Here is a 19,251-nt window from a genome sequence, read left to right on the forward strand (position 1 = left end):
TCTCTCTGCGTTGCTATTGCAAATGGGGATGGGATCGACCGTCAGGATCTATCCCTCCCCCCGTCTTTGTTTGATAGAAGCATGTTCGTTGCATGCGCTGCATCTCCGTGTGTGGGTGCGATGGTACCGGGAATGGAATAATGCCTTCACTTCATTCTTCGATGGGGTCCCAGTATCTGTCTGTTTGTATGTACGGAAGCTACGATCTAAACTGGTAGTGTAGTAGACGCGAGGCGAGTCGATGTTGATCTGAATACATTTTAAATAAACTGAATGGAACCCTACCAACTGGTACGACGCAAGTCAAGTCAATTTGATAATATGCCTCGACGCAAGAGTTACAGAAAGAGTATCCGAATCATGATCATCAAAAAAGCCAGTCCCCAAAGTAACGAAGTCACCACGTAACGCAGAAGCACGGACGCATGCCAAACCCCAAGGCGAGGATCGGGTAGAAGGTACAGGGAGGTTCAATCACGGGCAACGAGACAGAAACAATCATCAATCATAGCTCATCATTATCATCATCTTCATCATACACACATATCATAGCACATGCACTTCATCCTCCAACGGGGTTGACAGATTGCCGGACTTGGAGCTTCCCCGATCAAGCATACTGGGCCGTCGGCACCCGCGATGACCGGGCCGCCGACCGGGATCGGAGGCTCGGGGACGAGCCATATTCGGACGGATGGTGTTCCTCGATCTCATCGGGATACATGGTGCGCGGGTGATGACTGGCCTGGCTCTGCGCGCGTTGGTGGCGACGCGCTCGTCTCTGTTCGCACTCCGAGCGGTATTTGGTTCGCTCCTTGTGCAGTTCCTCCGCGTGTTTCCATTCATCGACGGCTCCTTTGATACCTATGACGGCAAGGCCCACGCTGGCGACATCCCCGACCTGGCCCTTGAGGCGCCGGCGGCGGGCTTCCTCGGCGGTGATCTCGCCCTCGCGGACCATCTTGGCTCGCTTCTTGTGCTTCTCCATGCTTTCATGGATCTCATGCGCGGCGTGGACGGTGGCCACGGTGGCCAGCCCGGCTTTGACCAGCGTCTTGCGCGTTAGTTTCTTTTGGCGTTTTTCCTCATCGGTACTGCTTCCCAAGTCAGAGTCATGATCCTCGGCGCTGGCAGAACGGTGTTCATCCGGGGCACGGGTACGGCTGTAGCCAGCTTCTTCGGCCTGCATTGGTCGACTCACATCTCTAGAATGCCGGGTGCGCCGCGGGCTTCGGGGGCGGCGATAATCATAGTCGCTGTAGTCATCCGGGTAGTCATCGCGCCGGGATGGCCGACGGCCATCGCGGTCGCGGCTGTCGCGGCTGTCACGGCTGTCACGGCCGTCTTTTTCGCTCAGACCGAGTGCCTCCATCCCCTTGTGAAGATAGTCCGAGACGCTCTTACTGCGCCGTCTCGGACGACGATCATCATAACTGTCCACGGAGGAGGATCGACCCCGACTGCGGTCCCGCGGACGAGACCTGGACCGGAACCGATCGTACGCTTCTTTGCCGATCGCAGCCAGGGCGCCTGTGGCAGCCAGGTTCTTCACACCACTATTGCTCTGCGAGCGGTGGTGGTGACGACCGCGAGAGCGAGAGCGGGAACGCGAACCGTTAAGGAAATGGTTTGCTGCCAGACCGGCCAGGGTGGATTCGACGACATGGCGTTTGGAGTGCTTCTTAGGATCCCGGTCCACCAGTCCATCCGTGCCTCCAGCCGCAATGGCTGCCGTTAGGATTCGTTTACCCTTCTCGCCGGTCCACTCGCCCGGATCCTTGCGGACGCGGAAGGCCTCGATTGCTCCGGCGGTCAGAGCGGCCCGCATGGCCTGCGCTATGCGCTGCTCACTCTTCTCTCGCCGGTGGCGGCTCCGCGATCGAGTGGGCGACGGCGAGTAGGAGTACGACTTGCGATCGCGGTCCTGGGAGCGGCCGCGCTCCCGATGCCTCGAGCCGGACGAGGCGAGGGATCCCAGTCCAAGCGCCCCCAGCGCCTGCTCGGAGATGGACTTGCGTCGGCGCGGTGGGGGAGAGCGGCTCTCGGACGGGGACCGGGAGTATCTTCCCCGGTCATCTAGGCAAGGTCAGCATGCATTGTCGATTAGATCCTGGGGTCTATCCTCCAAACTGCCTGGTATACGTACGTCGATCGTCGTGGCGTCGAGAGCGGCGATGAGAGGGGCGGTAGTAGTCGGAGCCATCATTGTAGTAGGGATCTCGGTTATTCATGGAGTGGGAACGGCGCACACTTTCGTGGACGGTGGCGGCGCGGGCGGGTTTTCCCTGCGGGGGAATGCCATAACCGTATTCGTAGCCATAATCGGCGGGGGGGTAGTCGCGGTGGACGGCCTCGAAGGACTCGACGCTGCCATCACGGTGATGACGCACGACATCAGTCTGATGGCGAGATGGAGGGTAATAGTAGTCGGAATTGTAACCGGCGGAAGGGCGAGAATATTGACGCCCGTCGTAGTAAGACATGGCCACGGACTGCGAAGCGGGGTTGTAGTAGTGGGTCGAGAAAGAGAGAGAGAGAGAGAGAGAGAGAGAGAGTGTGTGTGTGTGTTAAGAATGGTTCAGGCCATTCATCAATTGGCGGGATAATGATCAGGTTGTAAAAGACGATTGAAAAAGAGAGAGGGAGTGATGGAAATGAAGAGGAAGAGAGAAGTGATGAACGAAAGATAAAAGATGAAAGAGAGAGAGAGAGAGAGAGAGAGAGGAGGAGAAGGGGACGACCATTCAGGCCAATTCAGGCCAGGTTCAGGCGGTTCAGGCACAACTTCATTGGATCTTCCCCAATCTGGCAGTGGCGGTGGAGTGACGTCGTTTCAGCCCGGCCAAACCAGTACTCCAAAGGGACTTGTTGGGGGGGCTGGAACCATCACTGCTCCGTCAGGTACTATCCAGGTACCATCCCAGTGTCTAGGCTGTCTTTATTAGGATCTATCATTTTGATGATCAATGAGAAAGTCCATCATTGTTTCTGCCCATCTCGGCCGGGATCAGTCAGTCAGTCAGTCAGTCAGTCAGTCAGTCAACCAGTCAGTCGGGCAACAGAAGATGAACAAGAGGAGGCCATCCATCCACTATTGTGAAACGAAACCCCCTCTCCTGCTCGGCTATTGGTGAGGCGAGACGAGAGAGCATTCAGTCCAATCCTTCCATTCCCCCAATGATGAAAGCCGTGTCACCATCCCAGCTGTCTTGTCCGTCTGGTCCTCCTCTTGACAAGCCCTGAACTGACATCATCCTCAATCTGCGTCAGTCAATGAATACCCGAGCTCGCACCATCATCCTGGTCGATGAGGTAGGTGGACTAATTAGCATTTACTCAGTGGTAGTTTATAGTAGTTTATGATAAGTAAATAGAAGGAAGTGGTCCCTTCCCGGTTGCAGTTCCAGACTTTCTCTCCCTCCGCTTTTCTCTCCCCGGCCTTTCCGTCCCCGCCCGTTCCATGGTTCACTTTTTAAACCTGAAGATACTGAGCTGATTACTGTGGTCTTTGGGAAGAAAAAAAAATATGATAATTCTATCTTCAATGGATATCATCTCATTCAATTTCCTTCCGACAAGGTCATGCAGTAGTGACCGTCAATTCTCATAACTTCTTCCCCAACATATAGAGCTTATTGTACAAATACATTCACTTCCCCCTTCTTTTTTAACCCAGGCAAAAACTCCACAAAACAAAATGAGGTATTCATGGCAAACAGGAGAACTGAATCAAACACGCTGGAGAACACCATGCAAATGAATCACAGGCCGCAGATGCAATATGGGTAGTCACAATGACAGAACATGAACATAAAATAGAAAATGCGATCACAGAAGGAAGAAAAAAAAGAAACCTCTATCCCAAGATAGATCCGTCCATCGCGAACGAGGAACGAAGAATGAAAACACACTCCTGACTCCTCGAGAGAACCGCACAGCAGTCGCCCTCTGCGTCGGGTCAAGAGCGCCTCAACCACACAAAGCCATCGCTCTGACGGCCATGGCTCGCCAGCCATAGGATGGCCCGAAACAAGAAAGAAGGAGGGAGAAGAGTAGGTAAGGAATAAGAAAGCTGGATTCTCATCGTCGGCATCAGCATCAGCATCAGCATCCGCATCATACTCGTGATGGCATGGCCTCGTAGGCGGATTTCTCCCGCTGGGCTTGGATGGTCGAGCGTTGATGGTAGTCATAGGTGGAGGCGTTGCTTCGCCGCGTCGACCAGCTGCTGCTCCCGTCGCTGTCCCGGTCGGTCGCCATCCCCGTCGGCACCTCCTCCGAGTGTGTCCGGTGAGTCCGGATATGTTGCTTCATGTTGTCTTTCCGGGTGAATGCCTTGTTGCAGATGGGACAGTGCACGCTCTTCTCCCCCGTGTGCTTCTTGCCGTGCCGGGCGGCATGGCCCGAGGTCGTGAACGTCGCCGTGCAGCCGTGACTGGCAGCAAAGGGACAAGGATACTTGTTCTTCCGGACCCCCGATTTCGCGGCCATGCTTTCCTTGGACGTACTGCCGATCGAGGGCTGCGGGGATGGGGGCTCGACCACCGAGCTCCCACTGATCTGCTTCTCCGACAGAGCCCGGTAGGCGTGGGGATCTTGTCGACTCAGGTGATAGTGCGATCGGACGCTGGCACCACTGCTCATGTAGTCGTAAGAACAGTCGGAGGAGCCGGGGGACGTGGGCTGCGTAGGTTCAGATACCGGGTCGAACGGATGACGGGCCAGAGCGGGTGATGCGGATGGCGAGTTCGTGTAGGTGTGGTGGTGGTAGCGGAAGTCAGGGGTCAAGGTCGGAGTCGTCGTCGTCGATTGCGGTTCGTAGTGGTAAGATGAGTAGGATGAGGCCGAGTGTTGTCGAGAAATGCCAGGTGCGGACCGCACAGTGAACGCTGGGTTGTCGTCATTGTTCAAGATCGACACAAAGCTTGCCTTGCAACTAGCCATTTCTTCCACAATGATCAATCGATCTGTTCGAGTCATGGTCAGTTCGGGAATTCTGAGTGCGCAAATCTCGTGTTGTCTTATCTATGCTTCGGGTTCCGGCTGCCTTCTGCCATGTATACCGGCGAATTGAGCAACAGAAAACACTCCGCAAGGAACAAGAGTCACAAAAGCGGGTTTCATACGAAGAGGAAAATCAGGAGATCGAGGAATCCAAAGTACGCACCAGTTCGTGAGGGAAATGTTTGCCTGGTCGAAAACTGCTCGTGTAACAAGCCCCTCGAGGTGGAGGAAAGACCCCTGGAGAGCGCTAGGATGGGAGATGCAATGCACCAGTCAGCTCGTTGCTGGTCGTCCGCTTTTTGTCGGCTAGGAGAAATTTCCAGCAAGCGATGACTGATTCCCCACGGATGCGACTGAGACAACTAAACAATCACCCGATGTCGATCACTTCGAGGGCTGTCGATGCGCGGGTCCACTGCTCTGTTTGAGTAGGGCAAATAAAACAGTAATTGCAATCTAGCCCAGTCGGTGTTGCAGGGCTCGGAGATAATCCCAGGAAACACTCAAAACACTCAAAATGACGCTAGACACACAAACACACACACGCTGGTCGGTGGTAAGTGATATATGGCCGTGATTGCTGTAGATGCGGGAGACGATAGAGCGGCTGTATGGGGATTGGCCGAAAGTGGGAAAGTGGACAGAAGTAAATGATAGACGAGGCCTGAGGTCTGCACAAGAGAGGGGAGTATAGGAAGAAAGGTAGTATGGTAAGTCGGAGTTAGAATAGTCGATGGTGTTTAATGTAGATTAGGGAAAGGATGTCGAATAAGATGGGCAGACTGAGAATAATAAAAGCAGGCGAGAGAGAGTGTGTGTGGGAGACAGAGAGAGAGAGAGAGAGAGAGAGAGAAGGGGGGAAGTGGAGGGTGGGAAAAGAGGTGACGAACGGTCGAACCAGCGGCGTCGTCTTCGACTCAGTAAAAGAAGCATCTTGAAACCCGTCCAGGGTCTCTCCAGAAGCTCTGGCCATGTCCAAAATCCGTCAGTTGAGTTGGATCACTAGTGGACTAGTTCACAGTGGGTGTTGTGGAAATGGAATAATGGATAATGGATAATGGATAATGTCCACGACGCTAGTTTTGTCGGGGTGGAGTACAGAATAGGCATCATCATTTATGGGTATTGGGTAACCGGTATGGAAATAAATAAATCAGTAATAGTCAAGCAGAAATTAAAAATAAAAATAAAAATAAAAGGAAAAGGAAAAGAAATCATTCCGTCTGGACTCGGGCTTCGGTTCGTTGGAGAGAGCCAGAGAACGGATGGGCAAAAAGACCCTAACTGGAGAACAGCCACAGGGTCTTATGCCAATCGAGGGCGGCCGCTTCAGGAGCCGACCAGATTAGATGGGGGTTTAATTTCCCAGTGGTCTCTTTTCCTGGCCATCCAAGAGACAAACTCTGGTCAATTGTCTCTGACAAGACTACCTAGTACTACTGCTGTTGCTACCACTGCTTCTAATAATAATAATAATAATAATATAAGGACTAAAGATACGCAACAGGTCCCAGTCCGGCTGCAAGTTCCCATTCTTCTCTCCCCTCTCCGATAGAGCCGAAGGGCATCCAATCCATTAGTTGCATTGCGGCACTAGTTCTATCCGCACCGCCCTCAACTTAGTCAGGTTTTCCCTCCTGACTCCTTCCACACCCCCTCCCCGGCTTCTTGAAAGGAACAGCCACGCGGTTGAGCCCAGTCCAAGTGGGTGGCTCGGGTCCTGTCATCGTACTGCGCAGAATAAACGGGGTGGTTGTTTTTGCATTGCTGATTTGGGAATGCTGGAACGAGCTTAGCTCCGAGGAGACCTCGTCATTCAGAGAGGAATCCGTCAGCTAAAAAAGGGCCGATGGCCCCTTTCAGGGCCTACTAGCCCCTCTTCTTCCCACCGGGCTTCGATCTAAACTACCTAGATCCCTGGCTGGTACGTGTCCCTGTCGTCAGCTGAATGGGCGGAGGAGAGAGAAGCAGTGGGAAGTGCATGCTCACTGTAATCATCAGCAATCGTCTCATCACAAATCGATCGATGCATCATACTAGGAGGCTATCACCGACTGCCAGTTCAAGATACGCAGTCAAAGATACGATCTACCGCTCCGGCATTGTGGGTGGAACTCAATTGCTGAGCCAAACCGGACAATCAGTCAGTCAGTTATCGGCACTTTAACTCACGATAACCATCCAGATGCAAGCATAAACTTTCCAGGGTTTCCGGGTAATGACTGGTAATGGAATTACGGTAAATCGGTATCGTCTCCCAGTGGCAACCAACTGCACACACCTGCTTGTCAACAAGACCAATCCCGATGATTAAGCAAGCAAAGTAGTTGGTCAATCCGTCCCCGAGAACAAAAGCCGATCTGTCCTGTTTCTTTCTTGTTGCCCAGCCCTTGTCGCCCTCCACAGGCTATCCTCTCCCTTATAAAATAGACATAGAGTGTGTACAACAATGTAAATACCTATTCAGAAATGACACAGCGCCCAGCTCATGTTTCCAGCCGCGAGAGCAAATGCCGTAGATCGTTGCCTGTCAAGGTCAAGTGTCAGTCAACTTCTCCTCCCCTCCTCCCCCCTGGTCGCATCCCCAGAAGGAGGCTTACGGACAAGCTTTTAGCCACGCTGTACTGGAATCTGATGGGACAACGCGGTGGGTTTACACCGGGCATTTGGCGCTAGTCACGATACTTAGTGTCATGTCCACCGCGTTGATTGGTGACAATGGGGCGGATCAATTTGCATCAAACCCTCGAAATTGTCTTTCCCCTTAAACAAGCAGAATAAAGGAAAAAAGAAAAAGGAAGCCGCTCGCGATAAGTCGTGGGTAACTTTTTTTTTTCTCTCCGAACGCACACTGCGTCAGAGGCCAACAACGATCTGAGCTGGTTTTCGACAACCGCCCGGATCGTCTCAAACGTCCCATTCAGGTACTCTTGTCCGATCCCCGATCGGAGGTCGGGGGTTAAAAAGAACTCCAGGCTGGTGCTAGATGAAACTCTCTCGGACGAGTGAACTGTATGAGGGTTGTTCGAACTTCGAACTCAGTAAACTGTCCGCATCGCGTGTGGAGAGATGCTATTCTCTCTGGTTCACGAAGGAAGCCCACTGGACTAGTCTAACTGTTACGCGCATCCAGAGATCCTGTGGACGACCATAGCCCCATCTAATTTGATCTTGTTCTTCTTTTCATGCTCCAAAGAATTATCCCGACGTTCTGGAAAGGCGCCCCACTCAGACCGGAAATAGCTTCGATTTCAATAGCGGCGAGGCACAGTTCAGTCGGAGTTTTTCTGTCTGCCAATAGCAGCCTTTTCAGAGGCCAGATTTCGATTAGTGGTAGTTATTTTGTGCGCATTGGTGACTGCACAGAGACAGCGGACTCCATCCTTGACTCCTCCAAAGCTCTGCCGGGGAAGGATACTATCTAGATACCAGAAAAACGACCGCTGAATCGCATGCATACATCTCTCCCCGCGACTGATCTTACTGTTCACTGCAAGCAGTGACTTCATAAGGACAAGTACCGCATGATGCGCAATCGCCTGATCAACCCAGCGAGGGTAGACCCATCCATTGACCTATCATGCACCACCGATCAAGGACAATCCAAATCCTTCCTGGAGGACCCCTCCTCGCCTCTTCCCCTTCTCCATCCACGAATCCACGAATCCACGAATCCATAACGCTAAAATGCTAAACCAAGCTTGGCTTCATGGCTAAACACGAACTTTGTCAATCATGCGAATCCGCCCGTTGACCATGCATACGTGTACTACTGAGTCTACGAGACCCATCGAGCCGGAGCTCCGAGCCTCCGACACCCCCTCTTTGATGCATAGAATAGTGTTCGTCGAGAGATCGTGTGTTTTTCCTGTGTTGACTTTGAGCAATCAGATATAACGCAGAAGAACACTTGCCCAATTGCCCACCGCAACAATCTATCTTAAGATTGTACATACTACCTCCCGTATCTCAATACCCAAGTACCTGAACTCTGGACCCTGAATCCCACACTCCAGCCTAATTCATCACCAAACCACCAAGCCACAACAATGGGCCCCGGATCTCAATCCAAAAGACGCGTCAGAAGACCGGATATAACGTCAAGAAAGAGACTCAGCGCCGTTCCCCGCCGCCGACCCCCTGGGAGTGCATGAAGCGCGGCCCTCATCTAGCGCTTTCCCCGCCCCAAGTTAAATCGTCTAGGGCCCTGAATGATGACCATTGGTCAGAGAGATTGGAGGGGGCCAAGAAATGTTGATGCCTAGGGACAGCCACCTCTAATCTTAAGATTGAGATGTCTCTGCTCGTATAGTTTACATGAAGTTGCGCAATTTTGCGCACGAAGGGCGGAGGGAGTTGACGTAGCTACGGGATAATGAACTCCCGGTGTATAAATCTACTCGTAGGAAATCTAGGTAGCAGTGATTTCGCATGCTTGTTAGAATCGAATCTTTATCCGGGGCATAACTTCGGAGATTCTATCTGGTAATCATGGAAATGGTTGGGATTCCTTGTCCAAAAGCGTGGAGACCGAACAGATTGCATGCAGCTTAGAATGCCCTGCCTGCCAGCAATGGGACCCAGGCTCATAATCTGCAGGGCCGCGCATCCTGACAGCAGCGGCTAGCTAGGCTCCTAGGAGATTAACTGCGATGCCAAGCATCCGGGCATTGAACCAGATGTTGATCAGACATCTCCTCGAGGTGGTTTGACGCCAGAACCGCGTGTTCGGACTAGGAGTATGCCGATGACTAAGTGTTACTTTACACGACCCTTTGCCGAAGACGAGACAGGACGAGACACGGGAAGGGGAAACCTTGTGGAGAGAGCGCTTTGCACCACGAATCTTTTGTCCTCCCGTCATGGGCAGGGGCTTTTCTCGAGATGAGCTGACTACGGAATTGATTACCTTCACAGACAACCACCAGCATGCATATCCAGCAACAATTGAAAGTCAACGGAGGACGGAGGCCAGACCGTTCGACCTCCGTCTATCCCTCCGGCTGAGTTGGTGTGGCTGAGCTAGCTAACGCAGGGTATACGAGTCCCTACAGCACCAAGACTTTTGGCATACACTAAGTGACTAACCGTCTAAGGATCCTCTACATAACGAGTCAACTTTCGGTAGTTAAAAATTGAAAAAAGATTCAGGGTCAGCCCCAGTAACCAGACACTCACATATCCACACCCACCAATCGCTTCGACGCAAACTGCCTCGGCGCTTAGTCATTCAGCCTACTGCCGAGTCCCGAGGACCGGCGACCGGCGATCATGTGGTATTGTCGTCACATCCATACATATACAGGAGTATTACAGACAGACAGACGAACGATCTGCCATGAATCTTGGCAGTGCGGTCCCTGCTTGACTAAGCGGCACATGAAGTAAGCCAGCCGGTAAGGCGAAACAACCAACAAACTCCAGGCTTAGAAAGGAGTTTCCAGAGAACTGGGAGAGAAGTATTACCGGCAGAGGAGTCCAGATCTTCATTCCCAAGATCGTCCTGCAGAAGATGCTCTCGCTCGCTAATCCATCCAACTGCTTCTCCTACTTTACTGTAGGGGTACTCGGTCGGGTTCCAGTGGACCAGGCCTTTAACGCCTCATTAGATCTCCATCCCAAAAACTGGAAGGTCTCACCTTATCCCCGATCTTGCTGGTCCAGTTTTACAGTACAAGTAAGCGAACAACCCGCCAAGAACCCTTTGTGTCAGTTCGCACGAACGTGACGACGACCCTGACCCGACATGTCACTCTCCCCTCCCCTCCACCACGAGGTGAGACAGCCGATGACTCGACAGCAGAACTGTGTGATAGAAAAACCTGAGACCAGACACTATCTCCGCATCTACATATAGCTGCAGTCAAGGTTAAGTAAAGGAAAACCCGTCATCGCCGACCCGTAGACCCCGATCCCGAATGCCGGGTGTGCATAATCTTTTAGCCGGGCGTCAAAAACAAATCGTCCACCGAGAATCACTTCAAAGGGTTCGAAACATCACAAGACAAAATTGACTTTTTCCCACAAAATCCACATCAATAGTCTAACCGTCAGCACCAGAAAGAGGGAAGAAAAGAAAAAAAAATTCTCCCTATCCTTGGCAGTAAACAAAAACAAAGTCCTGAACCTACAATGGCGTGAAAACCCCGAGAGCCCTATGGACCCTTAATCCCCGACCAGTCGAACTAGAGCGAGCCAAGCCCCCTCCTAAAACCCACAGCCTAACGGGCAACCACTCATCGAAAGCCAGAGGGACCAGGGGAATGATAACTAAATAAGTTAGACTAGACTAGCTGAAGGAGGAAATCTCATTTTTCTTGTCCTTTGGTGCCGCCGATACGTGGTTTTCTGCCCTCTTCGTGTCTTGGCTTCGGTCGCTCGGGGGTAGCTTTCCACCTTTTGAAAAATCCGGATTGGAGAGGGTGGTCGTCTAGGGTAGGTGATAGAGATGCAAGTGAGACAGTTGTCTGATTTTGACTACCTAGAGATTGTAAGCGATGTGGTTCGGTTCGGATCCAGGGTTTGTTCAATTGCTTTTGGGGCAAAAGAGAGATTAGAGATCAATCACTGCCCGCTGCTTTTGTTGTCCTTGCCTACAGTTAGTTATCTGGGGCGGGAAACTGTCAATCCCGTATACATCAGCCACAGTCACGGCGAAGGAGGAGTGACGCGTGTGCATTTTCCGTCTCGTCGGATTTGAAGGTTAGTCTGACAAGCCACGAACTGCAGGGTCCATTTTCAGGATACAAAAACAGCCGACACGGGAATGTTTTGGTCAATAATCAATGATGAGAAGCGTGAAGAGAGGGGAAAGGAGGGGGGTAATCACGAGTTTGAGACTATCTTTAGTGATGTATGGACGGGCCTGTCTGTGTGGCTGCAGCAGTAGTCGACAGACAAGACTTCGGATCGACACCTATACTCAGTCTAGAATCTGGGTAGAGTCCAGACGCTACAAAGTCGTCAGGAACACCGGATTGGGAAATGGAGTTTGAACGGTACTGTTCTGGCAGAACTCGACTGTTCGAGTAATGTGGTTGTTCAATTCAATATCATTCAGACTGAGGCCGTTGTTGGTTGTTGTTGGGGTCAGTCAGCCAACACCTGAAGTATTTCAACTCTCCCATTAGCCGGAAGGGGGAAGGAAAAACCAGTAGCATACCGTAAACAGTCACGGACCGGCCCTCCGACTTCTTACGGTCAGTCAGTCAGTCCGTCAGTCCGTCCGACAGAGCCAGGCAGGCAAACAGGCCCTGAGATCTTCAGGGTCCGGAAAGAAAGTTTGGGAACCGTAGCTTGTCGGACTATTACGTAGGCCCACCAACTAGCCTGGGACAGTGGAACGAAGGACTCGGCTCGAAATACGAGTGCGAGCGAGCTGGTGCCTTCAAGCTCGGCTCAGGGTCAACCGTAATGAATACGCTTTGTTTTTCTTTTTCTGGAAAACCTCGGACCACGCATATATTTTCATCCCGCCCCATCCATTGGCCCTGAGGAATTGACTAAGTGGGCACCACAACAACTAGTGCAGCGAAAATGGGCTTCGCTTGGCTTTCTACCTTGAGAACTCCTAGTGTTCTCTGCTAACCATGCACTTTGCAGAAATCAGGTGGAGTGCCCAGAAAATAAAAAAAAAAAGAGAGCTCAAGAGGAGCCTTGATTATGATCCCAGAAAAATCTCTGGTCAAAAATTGAAACATTCTTTTTCTTGCTTTGGGAGAGGTAATATCAAAGTATTGATTGATATACTCCGTACTTGGTTGGGGTAGTAGATTGTATACAGTTGATCATCTCCGACCATGTGGCCTGATATCGTCATCATCAACCTTTTTTCTCTTTCTTCAAGTTCTTATCCTTCCCACCCAGCAACACCCCAATATCCAAGCAAAAACTCACCAACCAGAAAGCCACTAGACCGAACTACTTGTAACTAACCTACCATCAATCCACAATCCCACACAGGGCTGCGTAAGCAGAGACGTCACTCAGTGGGGTCCGAGATTTGACATGCCGCGCGTAGGGACTGAGATTCGTCCTGGCCGAAGCAGAAGATACGCTTGGGGCTTGTCGTTGCCGGAGACTAGCCCCGAAAATGCCTAAGCTGGGGTGGTCAGGGCGAACTTCGTGGCCCTAGTCTAGTGTACTACACCTCCTCTATTGATCTAGACTAGGATTGCTTAGTGAGCCATGGGCTTACCTTTCCAAGGGAGGGGGGAAGGGCCCTGCTGCGAAGGTAAATCGTAGCTTTGTTTTTATCAGACAGGAACCATGGACAGGTATACGTAAGCTACGCCCTGAAAGAGATAGACAATAATAGAAAGAAAAAGCGGGCGAAGTACAGGGTAGGATGTGTACATACACAGCAGAGGTCAAGCATGAGACGAGTGCGGCCCCGAAGACGACGACGACGACGACAATGACAAGAACGGAGCTCATCTCCATTTCAAGGACCATCTTGCGCATGACTCCTGACAGGACACGGCGCCAGATGGTGAGATTTGAATCATATCTAGCGCCAGTTTGCGCAATACTTGCTGATTCGCTCCAGGTGGAAACTCCATCGATCTCCTCCTCCCGGTTGCTCTTATCGCGTTGCCTGCTTCATCACTTGCGAGATTACATGCAGTCTTGTTCGACTACCCTCTGCGGCGTCATGTCAATCAATGAGGACCTGACCACTGGGAGAGTTTACGTAGATGCCTTACGAATGAGTGGGACCTCATTAGTGTGCTGAGACCCGGTTTTTCATCAGGGCTGGCGGGGAAGATGAGAACAAGATATTTGGCGCCGACCACGGAGGAGATAGAGCAGATTTTACGGGGCCCTTAGGGTGAGGGCGCGTTTGTTCGCTCTGGTCGCGTGAGAAACCGGCCAATTCATCATCCACCATTTATCAATATGTTTCTGCCTGCTCGAAAGTTCAGTTTCGGGGGTCAATGAGTACTCCCAATCAATCTGAATGTCGAGGAGATGGGGAATGGGAAGGATGTTGAGGAGGAACACGGCGCCAGGCCATTGAGCTTAGGTGGACTTACCCGCCCAGTGGGTTGAATCACAATCGGGGTGCTATCTCGGACCCGTCCCCTCCTAGTCAAAAGTACATGCAGTCGAAGTAGCCTACGTGTTGCATTGTCACACCTATGCGGTAGATACAGCCCGTTGGGGCGAAACAAAGGCGACATAAGCTTCGCTGACTCGTAACCACCGGCACCTTCTGCATCATGTATAGTCATCGCCGGCAGCCTTTCGCAGGAGGTCGGTCAATCCGCCACCGTGACCCAACCCCGCGAATGCGGAGAAAAGGGTCTCGTGCGTGTCGACCAGGATGCAACGGATTGATTCTGCGTTTGCGGCACGCGGGCTGCAGAGACAACCATGCCTCCGTCCTAGTCGACCGCAGGGCCGCACGACAAGAAAGGATAGGACCATCCCGCCCATCAGATGACGACTCTGCTCCGATCCAGGTCGACAGAGGCGTATGCCCGGGCAAGGCGTCGTCAGAGTAAGCCGCCACCACGCAGCAGACCCTGGACTGTTAGCACTGTTGGCTTGTATTGTACGCGGGCCGTCTCAATTACCTATTCTTGATGACGGGAAGGTTTCTTGTGATGAGGCTTGGCTTGTTGTTACTGCCGTGGCATGCCTTAGACGGTACTTCCTATTGGATTGCAGAGACCCTCAGAATCAGCCATGATCTGGCATCGCCGTCGACACCCTGGTGGCTTCCGGCCTTGCTCTTCCGCTTCACGGTTGTACGATGGCGCATGGTACAGTGATCATCAGTATTGTTTCAGCTTCTGAGGCCCATCAGAGTATCTGGCAAATCACGCGCAGTTCGCTTACAGAGGTGGTTTACTCGCTAGGCGAGCAGCAGGGCTTATACCTCGCCGTATCAATCCTATTGAGCTGATTCGTGCCTGGCGGATACTGAACACGAGGACATGTACGTATAGAGAACAACCTCAGCCATGTTTTATGCAGCCATGAACTTGCACTAACAATAGAAACTCTCCAGCAACATGTATTTGCTAGAGCAGATAGGAAGTTCGTTGGTTGGTAGGCTGGTTGGGTGATACCTTCAGAAGACGCTCCTTCCGTCGCTTCCGCTTCTTTGAGAACACAGAGGAGCATGTCTATTGTATTATCACCACCACCAACACCACTTCACCTCTTTCATCTCCATCGCTTGACCATTGCCTCCCATTCTATAGCTTCCTCTGATACTCCCCCTTCTCCGCCATCTCATTCAGAACCCGATCGGCCGTGCGCATCGCCTCCATCCCCGCCGGCGCACCACAGTATACGGTGGCATGCAGGATGGCTTCGCGGATCTCCAACTCCGAAAGACCATTCCGTAAAGCGCCACGAATATGCACCGCCAGCTCAGGCATACGGTTCAGGGCAATCAACATCCCGATATTCATCAAGCTGCGCTGCTTGCGATCCAACCCGGAACGATTCCACACTTCACCCCACGCCCACTCGGTGATGAATTCCTGCATGGGCCGCGTGAAGGCGCTGCTGTTGGTGCTCAGGGCACGGTCGACATGGTCGTCGCCCAGTACCTCGCGGCGGGTTTGCAGGCCCTGAGCAAGGCGCGGGGAGTTCGAGTCTTTGGTGGGGTTGGAGTCGGACATTGTGGGGTAACTCTGAGATCTGATCGTCGGGAGTATGTCTGGGATCTGGATCCGTCGAAGCCGATCGTTGGATTGGTGGGACTGACTATAGGTAGGGGCTGAAAGACTGCTGAAGGGCGGATGGAAGGATGAATGCGGATTGCGAGGCTGTCAAGACTAGAGAGTGCCCGCAAGCAGCATCGATTCATTCCATTCTTCCATTCCTGCGGTGGTTGGCGGGGAAAGAGTTCGAAGCATCGGAAGTTGGAAACCCCAGGGCTGGATGGGTCGATGGCGGATCGGCAACTTCGGACTTTCGCTGTCAACACGGAAGAGTATAACGATCGACCTGGATGTCTCACCCAGCCACAGCTGCTGTCTCCGCTGATCGCATGCCAAGGATTCCCCCGGGAGACTACAGTATATCATGATACTGGCTATCTTGCCCTGACCAGGAATGTGGCACCTGCGATCCAGCCCTTATCGATTAACCCAATACACATTCCACGAGAGGGCAGAAAGCTCGCCTTGCCCTTATCGCTATTGTGGCGAGTGGCGGGAATAATCGTCTGTGGCATTTTTGAGGCCGGTGGAATGTGAGTTCACGACTCGCCAGTCTGCCGATTAGAAGCCGAACGCGCCCGGAGGCTTTCATACCGAGTCTCAGCTTGGGCTTTGAAACAGGAGGAGGATTCCCAGTCCCTGTCGGGTTTATAGGGTCTATGTATGATGTCTATGTGCTGTTTAGAAGCTATCTGGATCTATCGTCGATCCTTGAAGAGGAGTAGAGCCCAACCTCTTCTCGATTTCAAACTCGTCTAGAGAGTTCCGAACAGATCGACTCATCGCGTCCCAGCTGTAGACCAGCCTGCCGATCGATCCTCTGGAATGTGTCTGTAAGTGCGATCCAGCCAACCGGGAGAGATTTCCCCGCGGCGTCTCCCCAGCCGTCAACATTCCAGCGCGCGGCCAAGTCGCTCGTTCAGGCTTTGGCTGGCGATCGCAAAAACTATATCTACCACGACGTCGTCACTTGTTCCCCTCTCTCCATCATCATCACCATCATCATTCTCAACATCACAAAGTCTAAACTCCAGAGTCTCTCATCTCATTGAACAGCTCGCTGCTTAGCTCATTCGATATACATCCACCAACTCCATCAATCTCCATCCATCTTCTTATCCAAACCCCAAACATCAACCAATAAATCAATCAATCACAATGGCCATCCTCGCTAAAGCTTCTTCCCTGGCTTGCTTCCTTATTGCCTGCCTCTTCTTCTCTTCTCTCATCCAGGCCCTGCCCGTGCCTACCCCCAACACTCCAGCAGGAGTCTCACCCATGGCCTTGACCGCACGCTCACCGGTACGTTCTCCCCACCAATACCACAAACCACAAACAACCACTAACGATAGCACCAACAGCGCGAAATCCCCGACAGCAACAACCGAGACCTGCTAGGCGGCCTGCTTGAAGCCATCGGCCTACCGCACCTCTCGAAGCTCAACCACTGGAAGAGCGCCAACGAGCCACAAAGCAAGCCCTCCAGCTCTGCCTCCAACTCCAACCCCATCTCCAACCCTCCCTTCCTATCCAGCAGCTCCCCCGCCATCGACGACGGCAACAGCTTCACCCCAACCGTCAACTCATCCGCGGACGACACCGAGACAGCCGATGACCACACCAACACCAACAGCAGCACCAACAGCAGCACCAACAGCAGCACCAACAGCAGCACCAACAGCCCCTCGAAGAACGACCTCCCCCGTCCGTCCGAGGACCCCATGGGCTTTATCTCCGCACTCAAGCAGCGGCTACAGGATGTGTTGAAAGCGGCGTTCGATAGCCGGGACGAGCTGACACTGAACTGAGTGTATCCTGCACAACTTCACTGTGGTTATCTTTATTCGTGCGTGGTGTTGCTGTTTGAGTTGATTGGGCATTGGTGTTTAGTTTGAGCTCGGGAGTTTTGTTTGGTATCGGAATGGCGTTTATTTGAAACGGAAGTTTTCTGGGATTGTGATTTGGATTAATCTACTTGCTAGGGTGTTGAGGACAAAATCGTGAGGGACGCGAGGGATTGTTAGCGAGTTATATTTGTTGTTTGGAGGATGGATGGTATGTAAAATAGATTCGATAGATGGAATTTCATAGATAATAAAACAGTTCAAGAATATTTTACTTGGGTTATTAGTGTACATGTAGGAACAAGATAATTCATATCGAAGACAAATGCATTTAGGAGATGAGATGGTCCGCTCAGGGTTATACCGCTGTTCGTTGCATTGCCATTCGATGGAAAGATAACACATCACCTACAGGAGTCTCTTATGGCCACCTATATTAGACTGGTGTTCACTATGCTGGCTCTTTGATAATTGTTCTCCGTGCTGTAAAGAGAGTTCTACCTAGTATCCACGGTCGACTTTGCATAAGCTCTGCTTGCCGACGCCACCGCAATCACCGATGCATAAGCACGGTGCTTCAAGCCTTCGAGAAATGGAACACGGGATGTGTTTGTCTGCGTAATTCGTACCAGGGTCCAGTGTAAATAAAATCGATTCATGAATTCCTGCAACAATTCCACTGTATTTATCTTCGGGTTTGTGCACAGCCTGAGCCAACAAAAATACCTCCAGTGCAGGATATACTTATTCTCAGTATCCACAACTGCGACGAAACCACAACCTCAGCACCGGTGAATGCATGCCATGCTGGGTTTGAAGAACTAAGGTTAATAGCAATACATAAATGGGCTACGATCTGATCAGCACGGCGAGGTGTCAAACGTGGGTAAGGAAAAATAAGAAAAAAGAAGAAGAGGAAAAGAAGAGGAAGTGCTTTGATGAACAATCAGCATGATGAAAAAGCACGCATGAAAAAAACGTCAGCGACAGGATTTGAACCTGTGCGGGCGAACCCAATAGATTTCTAGTCTATCGCCTTAACCACTCGGCCACACTGACTATTCATGTATTGTGGAAGAGATTTAAGATAAATGTTCTTGCCGTAAAGATGGATCCACATCGCGCCTTGGAATGCCGGGTTAGGGCTCGGTGGTTTTGCTGCGGGGCAAGCTTCCGACTGGGGCCTGGTTATGTTTGTTGCTTAGATACGGGTTATCTAGGAGATCCGTTACCAAGGATTGTGAATAGAATGTACGTTTATTAATATTTTCTTTTTTGATTTGCGTGAGTATAGTCTCTGAGGCGCGAGGTAAATATTCATGGGTTCATTGAAGCTGGTAGTGAGATAGATGCCGATGTACAGTACTTGTGCAGGCAATTGCTGGCACTGGAATAGAAGGTCTTTATCCATTCAGACCCAATTCACCGGTAATACACTGGGAGGTCCGTTCTTGCTCATATCTTCATGCTGATGTGTGACATTGCTGCACAGTACGAGGAAGAGCAGGGTCAAAGAGGGATGCAGTACAAGAACCCTTCACTGGCAGACCCATGTCACCAACTACAAGACCTTATGTTCATCTCTCCTGCCAAGCCCAAGAACCAGCATACTCCGCCCCTAAATCAACGTAGTAGGGCTATCACCATGCCCCTCGGCCACACCGGCTACGGAGCGATGAGTATGCCGCACCCCACCGCACCCCACCGCACCTCTACACCCAAAC

The 19,251-nt window shown here is 51.7% G+C and overlaps 4 protein-coding genes and 1 non-coding gene across 5 annotated transcripts; 1 reads left to right on the forward strand and 4 right to left on the reverse strand.

Moving 5' to 3' along the window:
* Positions 1–288: 288 nt before the first annotated feature.
* Positions 289–2,553, reverse strand: BO97DRAFT_443830 (uncharacterized protein). Its single transcript, XM_025698406.1, has 2 exons — positions 2,147–2,553; positions 289–2,076 (listed from the first exon to the last, which is right to left on the reverse strand). The coding sequence occupies exons 1-2, from the start codon at positions 2,481–2,483 to the stop codon at positions 611–613; spliced, it is 1,803 nt and encodes a 600-aa protein (XP_025550627.1). The 5' UTR covers positions 2,484–2,553; the 3' UTR covers positions 289–610.
* A 1,253-nt stretch (positions 2,554–3,806) lies between these two features.
* Positions 3,807–5,434, reverse strand: BO97DRAFT_96474 (C2H2-type zinc finger protein). Its single transcript, XM_025701166.1, has 2 exons — positions 5,168–5,434; positions 3,807–4,967 (listed from the first exon to the last, which is right to left on the reverse strand). Exon 2 carries the CDS (start codon positions 4,942–4,944, stop codon positions 4,117–4,119), a length of 828 nt encoding a protein of 275 aa, XP_025550628.1. The 5' UTR covers positions 4,945–4,967; positions 5,168–5,434; the 3' UTR covers positions 3,807–4,116.
* A 9,775-nt stretch (positions 5,435–15,209) lies between these two features.
* BO97DRAFT_370413 (putative 4-carboxymuconolactone decarboxylase) lies at positions 15,210–16,131 on the reverse strand (the record flags this gene model as incomplete). The annotated part of the gene is made up of 1 exon (XM_025692772.1): positions 15,210–16,131. The coding sequence occupies exon 1, from the start codon at positions 15,639–15,641 to the stop codon at positions 15,210–15,212; it is 432 nt and encodes a 143-aa protein (XP_025550629.1). The 5' UTR covers positions 15,642–16,131.
* A 710-nt stretch (positions 16,132–16,841) lies between these two features.
* BO97DRAFT_415062 (uncharacterized protein) lies at positions 16,842–17,491 on the forward strand (the record flags this gene model as incomplete). Its single annotated transcript, XM_025696370.1, has 2 exons — positions 16,842–16,985; positions 17,036–17,491. The coding sequence occupies 2 exons, from the start codon at positions 16,842–16,844 to the stop codon at positions 17,489–17,491; spliced, it is 600 nt and encodes a 199-aa protein (XP_025550630.1).
* Positions 17,492–18,505: 1,014 nt separating this feature from the next.
* Positions 18,506–18,586, reverse strand: BO97DRAFT_t172. Its single transcript has one exon. It is a non-coding gene; the product is annotated as a tRNA-Ser (tRNA).
* Positions 18,587–19,251: the final 665 nt, after the last annotated feature.

The sequence above is a fragment of the Aspergillus homomorphus genome, assembly GCF_003184865.1.
Source record: "Aspergillus homomorphus CBS 101889 unplaced genomic scaffold BO97scaffold_22, whole genome shotgun sequence".
NCBI lineage: Eukaryota > Fungi > Ascomycota > Eurotiomycetes > Eurotiales > Aspergillaceae > Aspergillus > Aspergillus homomorphus.

What these genes read in the sequence shown, in the direction of transcription:
- BO97DRAFT_96474 (XM_025701166.1), bottom strand. Translation starts at nt 4,944, where the DNA reads ATGGCTAGTTGCAAGGCAAGCTTTGTGTCGATCTTGAACAATGACGAC.
- BO97DRAFT_443830 (XM_025698406.1), bottom strand. Translation starts at nt 2,483, where the DNA reads ATGTCTTACTACGACGGGCGTCAATATTCTCGCCCTTCCGCCGGTTAC. An exon ending in TCGACGCCACGACGATCGAC is followed by an intron (nt 2,077 to 2,146) that starts GTACGTATACCA and finishes GACCTTGCCTAG; the next exon opens with ATGACCGGGGAAGATACTCC.